At 55.2% G+C, this 17,613-nt stretch overlaps 1 protein-coding gene across 1 annotated transcript; it reads right to left on the bottom strand.

Annotated features, from left to right (window-relative positions):
* Positions 1–77: 77 nt before the first annotated feature.
* On the bottom strand, positions 78–17,301 carry LAMC2 (laminin subunit gamma 2). The gene is made up of 24 exons (XM_077182705.1): positions 17,226–17,301; positions 17,028–17,123; positions 13,176–13,364; positions 12,861–12,990; positions 11,890–11,988; positions 11,291–11,427; positions 10,721–10,843; positions 10,421–10,610; positions 9,954–10,066; positions 9,464–9,682; positions 8,509–8,688; positions 7,816–8,049; positions 7,468–7,604; positions 7,032–7,182; positions 6,705–6,910; positions 6,360–6,439; positions 5,791–5,925; positions 4,275–4,419; positions 3,922–4,071; positions 3,339–3,453; positions 3,052–3,251; positions 2,321–2,479; positions 2,133–2,232; positions 78–1,924 (listed from the first exon to the last, which is right to left on the bottom strand). The coding sequence occupies exons 1-24, from the start codon at positions 17,299–17,301 to the stop codon at positions 1,674–1,676; spliced, it is 3,615 nt and encodes a 1,204-aa protein (XP_077038820.1). The 3' UTR covers positions 78–1,673.
* Positions 17,302–17,613: the final 312 nt, after the last annotated feature.

Consider the following 17,613-nt stretch of genomic DNA (forward strand, 5'->3'; position numbering starts at 1 on the left):
GCCTGCACTGCTGGGATAACCCATGGCCAAATCCCCCCAAATGAGGAAGCCTGAAAAAGAAAGCAATAAGCAAGATCTAGCCAAGAGTATTCATCATTTATTGACCTCTTACCTGTCGCAGTTGAGACAGCCACAGTACACAGAGTATCACCATGCAATTTCAGAAAGCTTCAACCCATTCAGAGCAACATCATACCACTTCAGAAGGCTGCAAGCCTCTGCCCTTCTTGTTCTGTAGTCCAGCCTTTTATCCCCTCCTGTTGATGCCCTGCCCCTGTGTGCCCTCTGCTCCCTTTGGTGGTTGCTCAGTGCCCCTGGGCACTCCATGGCTCATTGCTGTCAGTGCTGCTCACCTGCTGCTCACAGCTGCACCCACTGGGGATGAGGCTGGGCCAGCCCCACTCCCAATCACCACACACTGTGTGCCTACCTTTCAAAAAAGCCAACTCATGGAAAAACAGGTTCCCTAATAGCTGTCCCTATGCTGTACAACAGGAGAAGGGACACATGCCAGGGGCTAAAATACATCTCACTTAAATAAAAGTGTAAAGCAGACATAATACTCGGTATATCATGAAGCAAAAGCATGGATGGTGCTTTATCAGATACCACTTTATCAGAGACTCGAGAGATAAGGAGGGGTGAGTCCCCAGTGTCCTTTTCCATCTGGGACCTCCTCTCTCACCAGCATGCAGGGCAGGGCTTCACCAGAGCTTCAGCTTCCAGCATCTGGTGGCACTTACTTCCCCTGAAACATTTTCCCCTGCATGGCATCTGCAGGAATGTGGGAGCAGTGTGCAGTGCCCCAGAATGCAGCTGGACCCACGTGAGAGCTGCAGTGAAGGGAGCACTGTGGTCTTTGCCTCATCCAAGCTCTGTTGAGGTGAACAGTGGGAAACCCCTGTGCAGAGCTACCTTAGTGGTGATGGTGGCCTCTGACAAACACACCATGAGGGAGGAACAGGCAGCACCAAACCAGAGGTGGAGACACATTCAAGACAGGTTCAGTATTTTTAAACTTATGAATCAGGTTACAGGCACTGCAGCAGAATGGGATGGGGTTCTCAGGTACAAGAGCCACAGCACACCACCACCCCCAGCAAGGGGAGGACTGCCAGCCTGGGAGGAGACACCACATGAAGCATCTCCAGTGCCACAACTCAGAACTCATCTCCCCCAGCAGCCTCTCATGCTGCTTGCTCCCTGTCACTGCCAAAGGTGAGGAAACCCCATAGAGAACAGGAGCAGGAGCTGGTGGTGGCAGTGTCAGAAGTATGGACAGAGACCCCAGTCCTTCTGTGTGTGCTGGACCAGGACAGGGCAGCCACAGGTGATGGGAACCTGTCAGTTATGAGCTTCAGGGTCCACACTGTGCAAACTCACAAGGCTGACACCTAACCCTGCACCTCAGGGATATATTGTAGGAATGGGCTGTTCTTCAAACAGTAGCACCTTCACAAACCAGGAGTCTCCTTCCTCCCATGAGCAAGGGACGGAGCACTTGGAAAAATGAGGGACTTTCCAGGGCCAGTGGAACACTGTGAACTTCATGTGCCACACTGATCTTGAGGGTAAGGATCAGTTTAACACAACAAACACAGCCAGTTCTGCCAGATTTGGGGAGGCACTCCTGCCTTCAGCCTGGCAGGTGCTGCAGCCTTTCCAGAGCTGGCTCAGGGCAATTCAATGGCTTTTGTGTTGTAGCAGCCTGGAGGAAGGCTCTTCTGGATATCCTCCAGGTTCTTAATATCAGCCAGGATGCCATCGATGCTGCTCTCCAGTGTCTGCACCCGGGCCTTCTGCAGGGCAGCCCTCTGCTCCAGCTCTGACATCTCCACCTTCAGCTGCTTGCTTCTGCTCTGGGCTTTGCTGAAGTTCTCCTCAAGCTGCCTCAGGCCATCCTCATCCACAGCACCAGGCTGGTCTTTGGCACAGAAGGAAAACAAGGAATGGGAAAGCACACATGGAAGCTGAGAATTAGATCTTCCCAGATACTTCGTCCCCACCCTGCTGCCCAGCCTGTTCACAGCCATCACATAATTTAGCTTCCCACTAAACTCCCAGAAGCCCTGCCTAGACCCCAGAGGGGACCTGTCTCCATCCACACCCCACAGAGGCGTCACAAAACCTACTCATGAGCCGCAGCAGCTCTTCCAGGGCACTCAGCATCTGCTGCACAGCTGCCCCTGCCTGGCCAGCCTTGTCGTGGACCCTCTGAGCTTCCTGAGCTGTCTGGAGGAGGAAAGGCAGGGGCTGTAAGGTGAAATCAAGCCCACAAGTCAGCAGGGGAGGAGACAAGGCAAGGGAGATGGGGACCCACCTTCTCTATCACAGCAGCATCTGCCTCAGCCTCAGAGAGTTTCCTCTCAAATGCTTCATCCACTTCCTTGGCCTCCAGCTGCAGGGTGGCCACTGCCTTCTCCAGGGCCAGGACGCCATCAGCTGTCTTGTTGGCTTCCTCCCTCAGCCGGGCAATCTCCTGGTGTTGTGTTGAGGAAAAGGCACTTTTAGAGGGCAGAACACAACCAAAATCATTCTGGGTGCACTGGAGTGGGGAACTGGTAGAAAGTGGTTCCTTCTACAAGGGATCCAAAAAATCACAAGCTGTGCTCATGTTCTCCCACCAATTGCTCCAGAGAGATGTTTCTATGCTCATGGCTCTATCCCTCCCTCACACATCAGCAAATCCCTGGGGAATTACAACACACATCTGGGAGGTGTGCTGTAATTCCCCAGGGATTACAAACACCACAAACACCAGTTTTGGGACATCACAAGTCTGCCAGTGACTCTGGCTACAGGAGTAAAAAACCCCCTTGGTCACTGAAAGGTGGCTGCAGTGAGATGCCACAGAGATCCTCATGGAAGAAATGTGTCTGTAGAGATCACCTACAGCCAAACTGGTATCTGCGGGACCCACTGTAGAGAAACTTCAGCTCAAAAATCAGCCCAAGGGGTCCACCAAGAGGTTGCTAACCATCTCCTCTTCTTCCACGTTTTTCCCCTTCCAAATCCTTTTCTGCCAGCAATAGCACCAGGGTCTGTCCTCACCTCTTGGATCCCCGTGGTGATTTCCTTCACCTCCTCTGCCACGCTGCTGTCTGCCTTTGACTCAGAAGCAGCACTGCCCACGATCCCTTTGGCTCGGTCTGTCTTCTCCCTGGCAGTGGTGACCATGCTGCTGATAATGGGCAGCCTCCTCATGGCATCTTTGGCTTGCCTCCTCTTGTCATCTGCTTGCAGGTTGAACTCTGGAAGAAACACACGTGGAAATGAAGCCATAGTACCTCTGGGAGATCCCACATGGAAAGGAAAATGAAGGGTTTCTGGGATTCTACCCTTGAGGCTCTTGAGGATCTGTTCCAGCTCGTAGAAGGTGGCATTGCCAGCGTTCACGGCTTGCAGGGCTGTGCTCCTGGCAAGGGTGGCTCGGGACAGCAGCTGTGTCAGCTTCTGCAATGCACCAAGGGACACAAAGGGGAGGTGAAGGACATGGTGTGGCAGCATCACACGCTCCCAGAGCGGTCTGGGAGGAGCTGGGCTGGAAGAGACCCAAGAGTCTGCTCCCAAATGCTTGCTCTTGCCCCTTAATCAAGGCTACCACAGGCTGAGCTGCCATCAGAAGCTTGTGCCCATGCTCCTCAACCAGCTCCAGCTCTATCCCAAGTCATCTTAGCTCTAATCTTTGCAGGAGCAGATCTTCATCCTGCCTTACGTGGAGGAGATGTGCAGGTGAGACCCTGCACCAGCAGCTCCCTGCACACACTGAGGTCTGCGGCCCAGCCCCAAGGAAGGGCCCAGTCCTGCACCAGGCAGGCAGAGCTGCCTTTGACAGCAGGACAAGGACAGTGGTGGGGCCACAGGCACCCCCAAGGCTGCAGCTCCTGCTGGGCATGGGATGAGCCCTGGCCAGCCTCTTACCGCTCTCTGGCCCTCCTGCCCCTGCAGCAGCTGCTTGGCCTCCTGCTCCCACTGCCCCACACGGCTCCGCAGGCCCCGGTACTGGGACAGGGACGTGTCCACCAGGGCCAGCAGGGCACCTGAGTCCTGCTTCAGCCTCGAGGCTTCCTCCTGAAACACAGACACAGTGAGCTCCCCAGTGCCCACCAGGAACCAGAGGGAAAAGGGGGGAAAAGGGTAGGAAGATGCCTATCTAGGGGGTCTCCAAGAGGGATGGAGCCCTGGGAAGGGCTGAGCTGGTGGTAGGATAGGCAGGGAGGGCATCAGGAAGAGCAAAAGGGGATCTGCAGGCCTGACAGGCACGAAGCCCTCACCTGAAAGGAGCTGATGTCCATCTCTGTCAGGCGGGACAGAGAGCTGAGGAGCACCAGGCTGCCCTGATATGCCGTGTCTGCCTTGGAGGCCATTCCATCAGCATCAGCCTTCAGGCCTCCAACCAGTGACTTGAGCTCCTGGTACCTGTAAGATGTGAGGTTGGAGAGCCTGGTACCAGCCAAGCTGCCAGCCTCCCACCCCAGCATTAATACCACCATCTGCATTGACTTGTTCACATTCTCCAGGGCTCCATGCAGATTTATCACACGTAAAAAGTCCATTACAAACATTCCTTGCATGCCAGCCCCTCCAATGAGCAGGGCATCTGCTGGCTCCTTACTCCTGCTCCAAAATCAGAGGTTGTTTCATACAGCTGAACCCTCACAGGCTCCATGGTGGCTCTGCTGATCCCTGCTCTACCACTGTAAGTTTTGTCCTGCACATCCCTGTTTAACCTCTTAACTTCCTTCAAGGCTGCTGCTCACATCCCACCCATGGTGTGCAAAGTCCCAGCACCACCGTGGTGGGCTCTGGAGAGGCCAAGTCTGACCAAAGGAGACACCGTGGGCTTAAATTCTCCCTTGGGCTAAACCCAGCCCAGATTTTCAACCACATGTGGAAATCATCCCCAGAAGCCTGTTCACACATGTGGTGATGCTTTGCTCCCTCAGGAGCATTGAGGGCTGTGAGGTGGGAAACAAACCCTCCACAGAGCTGCTGACCCTCCATCTGCACCCCTCAGACATGCCAGTGAATTCCCTGCTGTCAGAACCCAGGAAATTCCTCTGGCTGCCCTGAGGACTCGAGCCCCTGCCCAGGGGGCTCAGAGACCTTGGCACAGAGCCCAAGACCCCCCTGTGCCTTTGATTTAGCCCTTGGAAAAAACAATTACCAACCTTATATGAAGAATTACAAGCCATGAAAGTTTAAGTAGAATGATAGTGAATTTATCACAGGGTGAAAATACAGATTTTTTGAGGTTTTTAGAATGGGGGTTAAGGAGGCAAGATGGAGGAATCTGGGCATGTCCAGCCTTTCTCCTTCTTCTTGTTAGCCTCCATCTTCTGCTGTGATGTTGGCACTTTTAGATTGGTTTAGAGTAGAAGCTCACTGTCTAACATAGGTGACAGGTATTGGAAAGTAATTGTAAATATTGTACATGTAGTTTTTAGTATAAAAAGATAACACTGCCCCAGGACAGGGAGAGTGCATGGACTGTCTTGCTGAGCAGACCTCAGCCAGACAGGAGAAAGAATTTTACAGATAAGGAACAATAAACAACCTTGAGACTGAGAAATGAAGAGCTCTGGCTCCTCCTTCAAGTGCCGGGCTGGGAAAAGAGACTTTCTAATGTATCTCACTGTGGCCAGCTAGAGATCCTGAGACCCTGCCTCTAGCTGCCCATTTCTGCAGCTCAGATGGGGAGGCAGGGAAGGGGGCCCGGATTCTTGGCCATGCCCTGCTCCCTCCCAGGTGCACACAGAAGACACTGAGGCCAAGGCAGGCAGTGCTCACCTCCTGGGCAGCCCGGGCAGGGAGCCCTCGGTGCCTTCTCCGCCGGTGGCCGCGCGCAGCAGCTCCAGCGCCTGCCGTGCGTCCTCCTGTGCTGCCCTGGCAGCCTGGTCAATGGCATTGGCTGCCTGTGTGTGCCTGCAGAGCACAGAGGGGGCTCATCACAAAGGGCTCCCACCCAGGTTTCCTCCACCAGCTTCCCTTACTGCTGCCTTCACTGATTCCCCCCCTAGAAACACAGCATGTCTGCAAAGGAGACCTGTATTTTGCTTGTTCCTCCTGCATCTCCCAAGGAGAGAGGAGCACTGGGGAGGGCACAAGCTCTCTGTTCCAACTGGATATACAAGGGGAAACTCTGATCCCAAAGATGCTTCTAAATCACATCCAGTTACATCCTCAAAGACAGCTGAGGATAAGTCTATAGGGCAGCAAAGACAGCCCAGCAGCTGTATCTTCCCCTGCTCCAGGGCTGGTAGATGTCAAACAGAACCCCCCAAAAAGGACCTTCTGGGCACCTAGCAGGATCTCAGTCCTCCTCCCCTCTCTCTTGGCTAACAGTGGGAGCAACTCACCTGTTGGCCAGTCTCAGAGCCTCCTGGGCCAGCAGCAAGAACTGATTGGAACCCCCGGGAAAGCTTGAAGCAGGAATGGTCTGAGGAGGGAGGAAGAGAGGTGTGAATGCTCTTCCCTGCTCTCCATCCAAGGTGGCAGTGAAAGAGGTAACTACAGCATGTTAAACCCCCACCGCCCCCAAAGACCCCAGCCAGCTCCTCTCAAGGTCCTGACCCCAAAGAAAGGACCACCAGAACACCCACATTCACAAAACAACATCTGTAATTCTTTAAATCCTTGCTTCCTCTGTAGATGTTTTCCATCCCTGAGCTGAACTAGGAGCGTGTCACACAGGATGCTCTTACCACCCGAAGGAGAGCAGCACCGCTGCGATCCAGGTCCAGCCTGGCTCTCTCCAGCAGCTGCCGTGTCTCCTGCACCTGCCTCTCATACTGCCTGCCCAGAGACCTCAGTCTCTCCACTGTTGCCTTGACCTCATCCAAGCGACTCTGGGAGCTGGACCCCTGTCCCTTCATCCTGGCCACACGGCCTTCCAGAGACCTGTCGGAGGCTGGTGAGAAGGAAAGAGAAAGGCTGAAGAGAAACTCGCTGCTGTGCAAAAAGGCCCAGGCAGCAAACCCTCCCTGACACAGCCCAGATGGCCCCATCCCAGGGCAGTGGGCAGGTGGTACCTTGAAGGCTCAGGGTTTCCCTGAGGATGGTCCTTAGCATCTCCTCAGCCACCAGCATCCTCTCCTCCAGCTCCTGGTTGGTCCCACCGCCAGCTCGCACCTCTGACAGGAGCAGCTCCAGCTCTGCCAGCTGCTGCAGGTACAGCTCCACCTGCAACCACAGACAGGCATCAGCCAGCAGCACACTAACCCCTGGGGGAACGACCAGGGGGAATCCAGGGCCACAGTCAGGCCTGAGGACAGACACCAAAATGAAGGCTCATTTTAGGATGGGACACAAAGGATCAGTTGAATCAGGTACAAAGCCAAGGCTTGAATTCACATTTCACCTGCACCAGGTATAGATGCTTGAGGAGAACAGGAGGAGACCCTGAGGGTGAGCAAATCACTGCACTCCTTGCTGCTCAGTGGCCCTGGGGCTGGCACAGATGCTCACCTGCTCTTTCACCTGGCCATAGCAAGCTGGGCACTCACTCTCTTCACAGCGGGGACCCTCAAAGCCAGGTTTGCAGATGCAGCTCCCGTCACTCCTGCACTTGAGGGGCTCGGCACCAACCGAGTCGCAGTTACAGGCTGCAGGTCAGAGTGACACAGCTTCAGGGGAGCCTGGCCCCACCTCAAGCCACAGCACATCTCTCCCTGCTTTCCTCCCACCATTCAGCCCTGTGCTTTGGTTCCTGCTCACCATTCCCACTTCTCAGCATCCTCCTTCCCATCAAACCACTCCAAAGTCATGACTGACTTTTCTTACTCATCCCCAGCTCAGACAGCACCTGGGTCTCACCTCTGCACTTGTCTGAGGGGTCAGAAGCCAGGGGGTTCCCAAAGAAGCCGTCCTTGCAGCGGTCGCAGTAGAAGCCAGCAGTGTTGTAAATGCACTTGAGGCACTCGCCGCTGCGGCGGTCGCAGTTGCCCACGGCGTTGGGCTCCACGTTGCCATTGCAGCGGCGCGGCTGGCAGGGCTGGGAGGCTGCTGGGTCTCCAAAGTAGCCATCAGCACAGTGCTCACAATTGGCACCTGGGAAAGGAGACATGAGCAGAAGGTAATGCTTGTGCCTGGGAGGCAGAGGCTGACTCGCTGCTTGTGCCCCACAGAAATGGGGGTGTTCAGCCCCATCAGGGCTGGCACCACAGCTGCTCCTCTGTCAGCACCACCACGGCCAACACACAATGCCCCACACATGCTCTTGAAAACTGGGTGCCACAGCTGACCTTCTACAAGTCATTTCTTATTTGTTTTTTTCCTTATTTTTTGCTCGCCTCCCTTTCCAACCCATCCTTTCTCCACCCATGTTACATTTAGATGAGAACTTTTCCCAGAGATCTTGCTGTGTTTACCCAACCCTTGGGGCTCAAACATCCCAGTGCCCCAGGAGGGGCAGTGTCACAGGCAAGCTGGGCTGAGAGGATGGTGTGGATCTGCCCACTCCAAGCACACCTGTATGAAAAGGCAGAGCAGAAGCCAGAAGGGAATTACCAGCAGCTCCAGGAGGGCAGTGGTCACAGATGATCTCCTCACCACCCGGCCCCATGGAGCAGCCCTGGCCGGGCCCACAGGGGCAGGTCCTGCAGCTGTGGGGCTGCCGGGGGTCTCGGTAGGAGCCGAAGGGGCAGCTGGCACCATCTCCCACGTTTTCATCTCCTGAGTAACATTCACCTGGAGGAGCAAGGAGAGGGCTTAGGGCAGTTTACTCACATTCCCAGTGGGACATTGTCCTCCACTGCAGCCACAGCAACAACAGCACCCATGGTCCAGCAACCTCCATGAGATCTCTGCAGATGCCCACCATGCCCACATCATGCACCACATAAAATCATGAAATGGTTAGTGTTGGAAGGGACCTTTAAAGGTCATCTAGTCCAACTCCCCTGCAACAGGCAAGGACTTCTTCAACTAAATCAGGTTGATCAAGCTCTGTCCAACCTGAGGCACTGCCATGCTTAACTTTCAAATAAGAAGTCACCAGTGAAGAAATATTGCTATCTGGGTAGCAGGAGATGGTTTTTCTTTCTCCCACATGCATTCAATTTGTTCCAAATGCATCTGACTGCAGTGCTTCCAGGCTCTGGGGAGTTTTGTCTTGGATGGTCCCCACATTTCAGACCCAAGTCACAGATTCATGATCACAGACAGAATCTCAGAATCACAGACTCAAAAAGGTTGGAAAAGCCCTCCAACACCGTTGAGTCCAACCTGGGGCAGATCCCCACCTAGAGCACTGAGTGACACGTCCAGTCCTTCCCTGGACACCTCCAGGGATGATGACTCCACCACCTCCCTGGGCAGCCCCTTAAAACATCTAATGACACTTCCACGAAGAAATTCCTGTGAAGCCAGCAGTCTCAGCTCCCCTGTGCCCCTATTCTCAGGCAGCCTCCCTGCATTCCCATCCAGCCCACAAGCACAGAATGGTGGTGCTGGCGTCTCTTACCGGTGTCAGGATCACAGGTTCCTCCCCCCTGGCAGTGGCAGGGCACGCAGGAGCTGAAGGGTCCCTGGCTGGGGGTGTCTCTGCGGTATCCAGGGGCACAGCTCTGGCAGAACTGCCCTTGGTGCCCCGCCGGGCACTGGCAGCGCTCCACCCACGGGGCCGGGACACCGGGGACAGGCTGTGCTGACACCAGGGTGACATTGTCGATGTAGCCAGTGCCTGCAGGGGAGTAGGGCCAGTCACCCGCGGGGACAGCGGCTCCACCCGCCCGGCCCCACAGCCAGGACCGGCACAGGGGGCACATTCCACTGCAGTGCCCACAGGGCAAGTGGAGCAGCCACATCTGTTGCTATCCTGCTCAATCTCTTTGCTGTTTAATTCTGCCCCCTTGGAACACTTACTGTTTTTATCTTTTAATAAATTTTAGCAAATTTGTACCCATCTCCAGCAACCAGGAGAAACCAACCTTGTCAGCACTCTCTGCACTTACTGTACTCCCCAAAGGTGGCTCGGATCCAGAGGGCTGTCAGGTTTCCCAGCAGCCTGCGAAATTCAAAGTGATTCAGCCTCGGGCTCCACTTGCTGCTTGGGTGCTCATCCAGCCTGCCATGGGACAGGGGGGAAGTGGAACTGGTATCAAAAAGCTGAGTTGCCTCTTCCAAAAAAACACAACAGCCCTCGCCCACCTCCCTCCTGGGAGCTCAAGGCTTTGGGCAACAACCTCCAGGCATGCAACTGATCCAGAGTTGAGAACACAACCCAAACTCAAGCCATATTTTTTCCTGCCCCTCTCACAAAGTAATCTCCTTATCCAGGACAGAAGCACCTGAGATGCAGCCAGCCCAAACCAGGCAGCCATTTGTCACCACCAAGGGACCACAGCTGAACCCAGGACCTCCTTGAAGCCTCAACCACTCTTGCTCTCCCTGCCCCAAGCACCCCAGCTTCTCACTTTACCTGAACGTGTACATGTGGCTGACACCACAGGGCAGGACCTCTCCCTGGGGCAGGAAGGGGGCAGTGATTCTCAGGCCATGTCCCTCCAGGACCACATCATGTGGGGATGGCTGCCGGCCCCCTCGGTCCAGGCGGTAACCAAAGGAGAGTGTCTGACCATAGCTCAGCTGCTGGTTCCCAAGGAATTTTGCTGCAGAGGGAAAATCAAAGGCTTAAAATCTCTCCTTCCTCTAAAAGCTCAGTTCATGGCATCAGAGCAAGCAAAGGGTTCACTCTGGCCACCACTGATCCCACACCTACCAGGTGCCATGAAGTATATTGGCTCCGATGTCCTTGCTGCTATGAAGGCATCCTGGTGGCGTGGGGACCACTGGAGCTGGGCTGGGGAGCCGCTCTCATGGACCCCTCGCCAGCCCTCAGTACCTGGAGCACAAACAAGGAGCAGTCAGCCTGCACAGGGAAGGTATTTCTAGGATTCCAGCAACTTTCTTGAGCTGTGTCTTATCAAAACTCTCCAGCTTCCCACCCCGACCTCTGAGGGGGCAGCGCAGCTGTCCCTATGCCCACCATCTGTAAATCAGCCTGGCTGGGCACAGAGACTTCCTTCCAAGTGGCAGGAAAGACATAATGAAGAAATCCTAAGCTCCCCTCAGCCCTTGGACTATACTTCTGCCTGTGACCAAGCCATCCCATCACAGCAAGGTTGCTGCAGCCACAGGCAGGCTGGATGAGCACCCAAGGAGCAAGCACAGCCCAAGGCTGACTTCCAGCAGGGCTGTGAACCATGTGGTTCCTCCAGCCCACTGAAGAGAAGGGATGGCAAACAAACACATCCCCAGGAGCCAGGGGGATGTCCTGCTTGGGCTTCACCTTGCTGGAAGGTGGAGGTGATGTTGTGGACACTGTGGTTGTCCGCACTGACACATGTGTCTGAGTGCCCGTAGCAGAAGCAGGGGGAGCATCCTGCAGGGTTCCTGGCATCCAGGTTGTAGAAGTGTCGCTTGCACCTGGGAAAATGCAAGAAGGTGACAATGTTCAAGTTGTTTTTCTCCTCTTACTGGCCCACACAACCATCCCTGTGATGCAATACAGCCATCAGCAGGGTTTAAGGTCGTCACTGGGCTGGGATGGTGAGATGGGCACGTGCAATGGCTTCAACCTGACAGAGGACAGGGCTAGATTGGATACTGGGAAGAAATTGTCCTGTGAGGGTGGTGAGGGACTGGCCCAGGGTGCCCAGAGAAGCTGTGGCTGCCCCATCCCTGGAAGTGCCCAAGGCCAGGCTGGATGGGGCTTGAAGCAGCCTGGGATAGTGGAAGGTGTCCCTTCCCGTGGCATGGGGTGGAATGAGATGAGCCCTAACATCCTTTCCAACCCAAACCATTCTAAGACTTGGTGAACTTGGGAAGTGACAGCAGAGAGAAGGAGGCTGTGCCAGGCAGTGTCCAGCACATGCTCCTGCCCCTCACCTCTGGCAGTGCTCCCCAGTGACGCCCTCCTTGCAGACACAGTGGCCAGAGTGACAGCCTCCCACGCTGCCTGCCGGGTCACACTCACACTGCAGGCTCCTGCAAAGGCACAGCAGCAACCTCTACCTGGAATTCCAGTTTGGCCTGGGAGCTCAGTGCTTCCTGCTACCACACAAGACAGCAGAGAACCCTCCCAGATACCATTCCCATGCAAGAAGTGAGGAAATAAGCTGCACAGCCACCTCTTTCCAAAATCTGCCGCTCTGTGGGTGCCAGGTTGAGCCAGTGCCCATTGCTACTGCTCCAGGGCATCCCAGAGCATCAGACCCACCCACAAGTGCAAAGTGAAGCTCCACTGAGCTTAATAAACCCTAGCTGAGTTTAATAGACCTTGGCTGAGCTCCAGCAAGCAGCAGCACCCCGGGGAGGCCTGGGCAGGAGGCCAGGCCAGGACTGCAGGCAGCCCAACACCCTTTGCCTGCCAGCAGCCCCAAAGGAGCAATGGCAGGGTGAGGTGAGGAAGAAGAGGACACAGCTGAGGAAGCCAGATCAGAAACATTTCTAAAAGTGTTTAAACAATGCTTCTTGAAAAGGAAGGGGTTGATCTTTGCATGCACATCTCCTTGTGAGTGGCACCAACCTGAGGCAGCCCCACAATGGGCAGGTTTTGTTTTACAGGGCTGTAGCTTGTTGGGCATTATCTGGGTAATGAAACCACCACCTCAGAGAGTGGCTAAGTTCAGATTTTGATGGTGTAGCAGGACACCAAGCCCTACAGGTTGGCACAAAGGTCCAGCCTCACTCAAACCCACTCTCTCCTAGCATGGTTGGCTTAAGGTTGTCCATGAGCTGCTATGAAACCAGCCCTGCCCCCCCCTGCAGGGGCTGTTTTCAGCCAGCACAGGCCCCAGGAGAGCTCTGGAGGCTGGCCCTCCCTCTGGCCCCACGGCACTGATGGTGGCAGCACTCACTGCCCGCTCCTCCTGCAGCCTGCCTCGGACAGGGACTCGAAGCCCGGCTGGCACTGGTCACACTTGTCCCCCATCACTCCAGCCTTGCAGCTGCACCGGCCATCGCTGTCACACTGTGGGCCAAGGGAACCTGCAGAGAGACAGGAGGGAGAGGCTGGCATGGGCACCTTCCAACCCACAGCACTCTGTGAGTTTGTGATTATTTCAGAGGGCAGGTGGGTCTTGAAACCTGGTCTGGTAGGCAGGGGCTCAGAGCCTGCCCTGCCCAGGAGGTGCCCAGAGCCCCCTGAGGCCAGGCAGGAGCTGTGCACGTACCCCAGGGGTGGCAGAGGCAGGGCAGGCAGCAGAGCCCCCCGTGCTGTCGATAGAAGCCCTGCTGGCAGCGCTCACAGCGCACGCCCTCCGTGTGGCCCTGGCAGCCCAGGCAGCGGAACCCGTTCCCCGTGTCCCGCAGGAGCTGCCAGTCAAAGATGCACTGCCTGGACATCCCGTTGCAGTCACACACTGGGGAGAGGAGAGCAGAGACACATCTCAGATGGTGCAGCAATCCCCACCTGAGGGGCAAGGAGCAGGGTGCAGGTGCTGCAAACCTCCCCTTCCTGCCCTGCCGACAGCGAGCTGCTGCCCCACATCTCTGTGCTTGTCCCCCTGTCTGTGTCCATCCATCAGCCACCCAGTGCCACCAGCATCCACATCCCCACACTGGGGAGGAATGCCCCATTTCACTGCTGAGGATGGACAAACCCAAGCCAAGCAGCCACAATCCACACAACAGCACTGCCAGGGCTGTTCTCCATTCTTCCACAGATCTTGCAACACAAGCAGGACATTGAATAAGCAGAGATGGTTTAAAAAAACCCAGTCTTGTCCTAAGAAAAGCACAGGTAACCTTACTGAAGACTGTAGGGAAAAGGGAAAGTTTCCTGAGGTTATCCTTTGTTTCACCTGGCCAGGAGTGAGTTGAGTAGGAAAAGCTTAACCAACTTCCACCAGGTTCCCCCAGCTAGGTCTGCAGTGAAGGGTGATGGGGAGTGGTCTCTGATCCAAGGAGCTTGGTGGAAGAGTGCCAGCCACCAGGGAGATTAACAAAAAAGGTTTGGGTGGGATTGGACCCCACCCTCCCTCATTGAGAGAAACGCTGCAGCTGAGGGATGGCAGGAAGAACAGGCATGAGATTCTGCATTCCTCTACAGCCAAGACAGATGATCCCCCTGGACATCAGACTCGGGCATCTCACCAGATGTGCCTGCTCCAGCACCCCACTGCCTTGTCCAGCTGCTCCCTTGAAGCCACCTTGCACCTACTTGGCAATCCCTCCATGGCCAGAACTGGAGCACTTAATCCTGCTCCAGTTTAATTAATTAATTAATGCTCCTCAGGATCACTGGGGAGAGCAGGCACAGCCGAGAGAATGGTTGGCAAAGACAGGCAGGAGAAAGAAACATCCCAAGGGAAAAGCCAGGTCCTCAGGGGCACAGAGCCTGCTGAGGAACTGCTCCAAACCACCCTGATGCTGCCATGGGAGCCTCCACCTCCCTCTAAGGAGCTCTGCTCACTGCTTGGGCGAGGAAGGGCCATTCCCAGCTACCCAACCCCTGCCCAGGTCACCTCTGAGAGCACAGGAGGTGGAGAGAGCCCCAAACTGGGCAGAATCCTGCTGCATGGATACAGACAGTGCCTTGTGCTCGTACACACCGAGCCTCCTCCTCCTTCCCAGCTCTCTTCTGGCACAGCTCAGCCCCAGGGCACAACGTCCCTGTGCTCTGCATCCGTGATTCCTGGGGCCAGGCAAAGCCTCCTGCTCTCCTCTCGCACCTGGGCGCCGCCCTCCCACACACCCATGGGCGCCGCATTCCAGAGGGAGGCACTCAGGAGCGCCTCTGCCAAGGGGAGAGGTGACCTCATGCGCCAGCAAACAGCGAGAGAGGCTCTTCCAACTTCAGCAAGCACAGCTCTTCCCTCCCCATCTGGCTGCAGGAGTCTGAGACCGAGCTCAGGAGATCTTCTGCCACCCTAGCCTGCTGGGAGGGGACCTGTGGGCACAGAATTCCTGCCTCTAGGGTCTGGGAAAGCAACTCCAGCCTCAGAGAGCACCAGCAGTCACCAAAGGGCATGGACAACACAAAGGACCAAGGAAGAGCAGCAGTGTGAGACTTTCTTCCAGTATTTGTGCTCACCTTCACAGCAGAAAGATCCCACTTGGGTTGACCCCACTCCCCATCCCTCCACACTCCAGCTAGATCTCAAGTTGGAAGGACAAATAAGGATCTTTGAGTTGAACTCCACCCATGTATCACCCTACGTAATCCAGAGGATTTACTGGCTTGCTAAATTACAGGCATGAGCACCGTTCCCCCAGGGAAGGAAAACCTTTCTTGGAGTGTTTCTGCTGCTGCAGCATGTCAGGAACCAGCTCTCCAGCCCTGGAACAAATTCCTGTCCCGCTGATTCAAAGCCATTTAAGACACTGTGGCAGGTTAGTGCCACCACTGCACTGGTGTGCCTGCTCCTGGTCTTCTCCCAGAAACCCAGCAGCTCAGGCAGGCTAATCCTTACCAAGAGCAAGGAATTGATAACGAGATGGAGCAGGAAGGAGCTGCTGGAGGATGAGGACCAGCCAAGGAGAGGATCACTTCTCTATCCAGGTGCCCTGAGACTCTGCTCTGAGATCACCCATGGAAAAAAGCAGGTTCCATTGGAGGAAAAGTTTTGCAGCTGGGTTTCTTCAGTGCTATGTCAGGATGCAGGAGATCCATGGCACACACCCAGCAGGATGTCATTCCCCCAGCTCCCACCCAAGAAGAAAGCATGAAAAGTGCTTGATGGCTGTGCTCAGATGAATTCTCACATCAGAAGGGTTTGGAGAAAGAGACAGGCAGCTTCAGGCTTCTTAAACTGTCTCCTTAAATTCACAAAACCGGACAATGAGGGTGGCCCTAGGTCTGTGAGGATCCAACAGCCCTGTCCACATGACCCAGCCTGCAAAGATCCCTCCTTCCATCAGGAGAACAACAGAGCTTTGCATGCAGTGAAGGCTCCATGCCAATAGAGCCATTCCCTGCTCTGTGCTCCTGGGACAGTGACCCACGAGGCTGGGCCATCTGCTGCTCCAGGGCTGGCTGTCCCCACTGCCCACCTTCACAGTTTCTCACTGCAGGAAGATCTGCCTGGGGCTTCCAGGGCTCCATCAGGGGACTCACTTACACCACTGAACCCACCCAAATTTTTATGCTGCACCATAAAATCACAGCTGTTACTGACCACTGGCTTTACATACACACAGAAACAGGTTCAAGAGTCCCTGGGAAAGCAGCAGTTTCCCACACACTGCCAGGAAGGAGCAGAGGAAGAATTGATATCAGTATTTTAAAACTTAGATGTAATTAGGGTGATGTAATAATTAACCCAAGTAGCGTGTACAGCAAAACAGATTTTTTCTTTTTTTGAAAAAACCCAAACCAAAACACTTATTCAGCACTTCCCATTGCACCAAACCCAAAACTGATAAAATTTAACTTCAAGCCCAGAAAGCTTATTTCAGAACATCAGTACTGGGGTGAAAAAAAAAATTAAATCACTCAGTATTTACAAAATCACTCAGTATTTACAAAATATATGAGAAAACCTGATTTTGCCCAAACATACCCATCTTCAGACTATAGGCCAATGAAACTGAAATTTGGATAGCTGAATTACCATGGGCTGGACATGTTTAAATCTCCCTCCATGACACTCTACACTCTATGAGCTTTGCATGTGCCAGAGGATCTACTGGATTTTTAGAGCTGTGGACTGCAGGAGACTCCTGTCTCCCTTAGGATGCAGCAGGACTGTGGCACTTTGTGAGTTCCACGGACTCGCACAAAATCCAAACACCACCTGATTATTACAGCAAACTGGATCCTGGATGCTCTTCTTCAAGCTCGGGGAAGGATTTGGTTCCAGCAGTGATGGGCAGATCAGCCACTGCCTGGGCGATGCTTGTGCTCACACCTGCATCCCACCCCGGGAGCAAAGCTCTACACCGACAGCAGGAAGGTAATTGCATACAAATAAGTCATTGAAAGGGGATGCCAGTGGCAAAACTGACAAAAACTGACAAAATTATTTATGGTGGAGGAAAACTAACCTCGGAGGAAAACTAAGAAGCACCTTCAGATCCAGTACCAATGCCGAAGGCAGGAGAAGAGTGCCCTAGCAGGGTGTCCCAGGCAGCTTCCAGCTCCCGGCCCTCTCCAGTACTCCGGGGAGCTGCCGGCCGATCTGCGGCGGGAGCAGGGCAGGAAAAGCCGCTCCGGACCCGGAGCCCCATCCCCAGCCCCATCCCCAGCCCCAGCCCCATGCCGGGCCCGGCCCCAGGCTCACCTTGTCCCCGGTGCGCGCTGCGGGCCGCGGGCAGCAGGGCCAGGCAGGCCAGGGGCAGCAGCCAGCGCTCGGCCATGGTTGGCGCCGGCAGCAGCAGCAGCAGCAGCGGCAGGGCCCGTCCCGGCGGGCTCCGCACCGCTGCCAGGTCGGTGCCTTTTTTGGGGCGTTTTTTATCGCTGCCCCACCTGAGTCACTCCCAACAGGAAGAGCGCCTGTGACTCACGGCAGAGCCCAGCCCAGGCAGCGCAGGCAGCCCGGCCCCAGCGGGACAGGGGCACTGACGGGCACAGCACCCCGAGCACCCCCTGCGAGCATCCTCACCCTCCTGGGGCGATCGAACCCCCCTGCAGCTCCTGCCCACCCTCCTGGGGAGATCCAACCCCCCTGC

Source organism: Agelaius phoeniceus, chromosome 8 (genome assembly GCF_051311805.1).
Source record: "Agelaius phoeniceus isolate bAgePho1 chromosome 8, bAgePho1.hap1, whole genome shotgun sequence".
Taxonomy (NCBI): Eukaryota; Metazoa; Chordata; class Aves; order Passeriformes; family Icteridae; genus Agelaius; species Agelaius phoeniceus.

Coding starts and splice junctions, on each gene's coding strand:
- LAMC2 (XM_077182705.1), bottom strand. CDS start 17,301: ATGGCCGAGCGCTGGCTGCTGCCCCTGGCCTGCCTGGCCCTGCTGCCC. Junction 13,365..17,027: donor TTCTCCTGCCTTCGGCATTG/GTACTGGATCTG, acceptor TCCTCTCCCCAG/TGTGTGACTGCAACGGGATG. Junction 10,067..10,420: donor AGCCACATGTACACGTTCAG/GTAAAGTGAGAA, acceptor GTCCCATGGCAG/GCTGGATGAGCACCCAAGCA.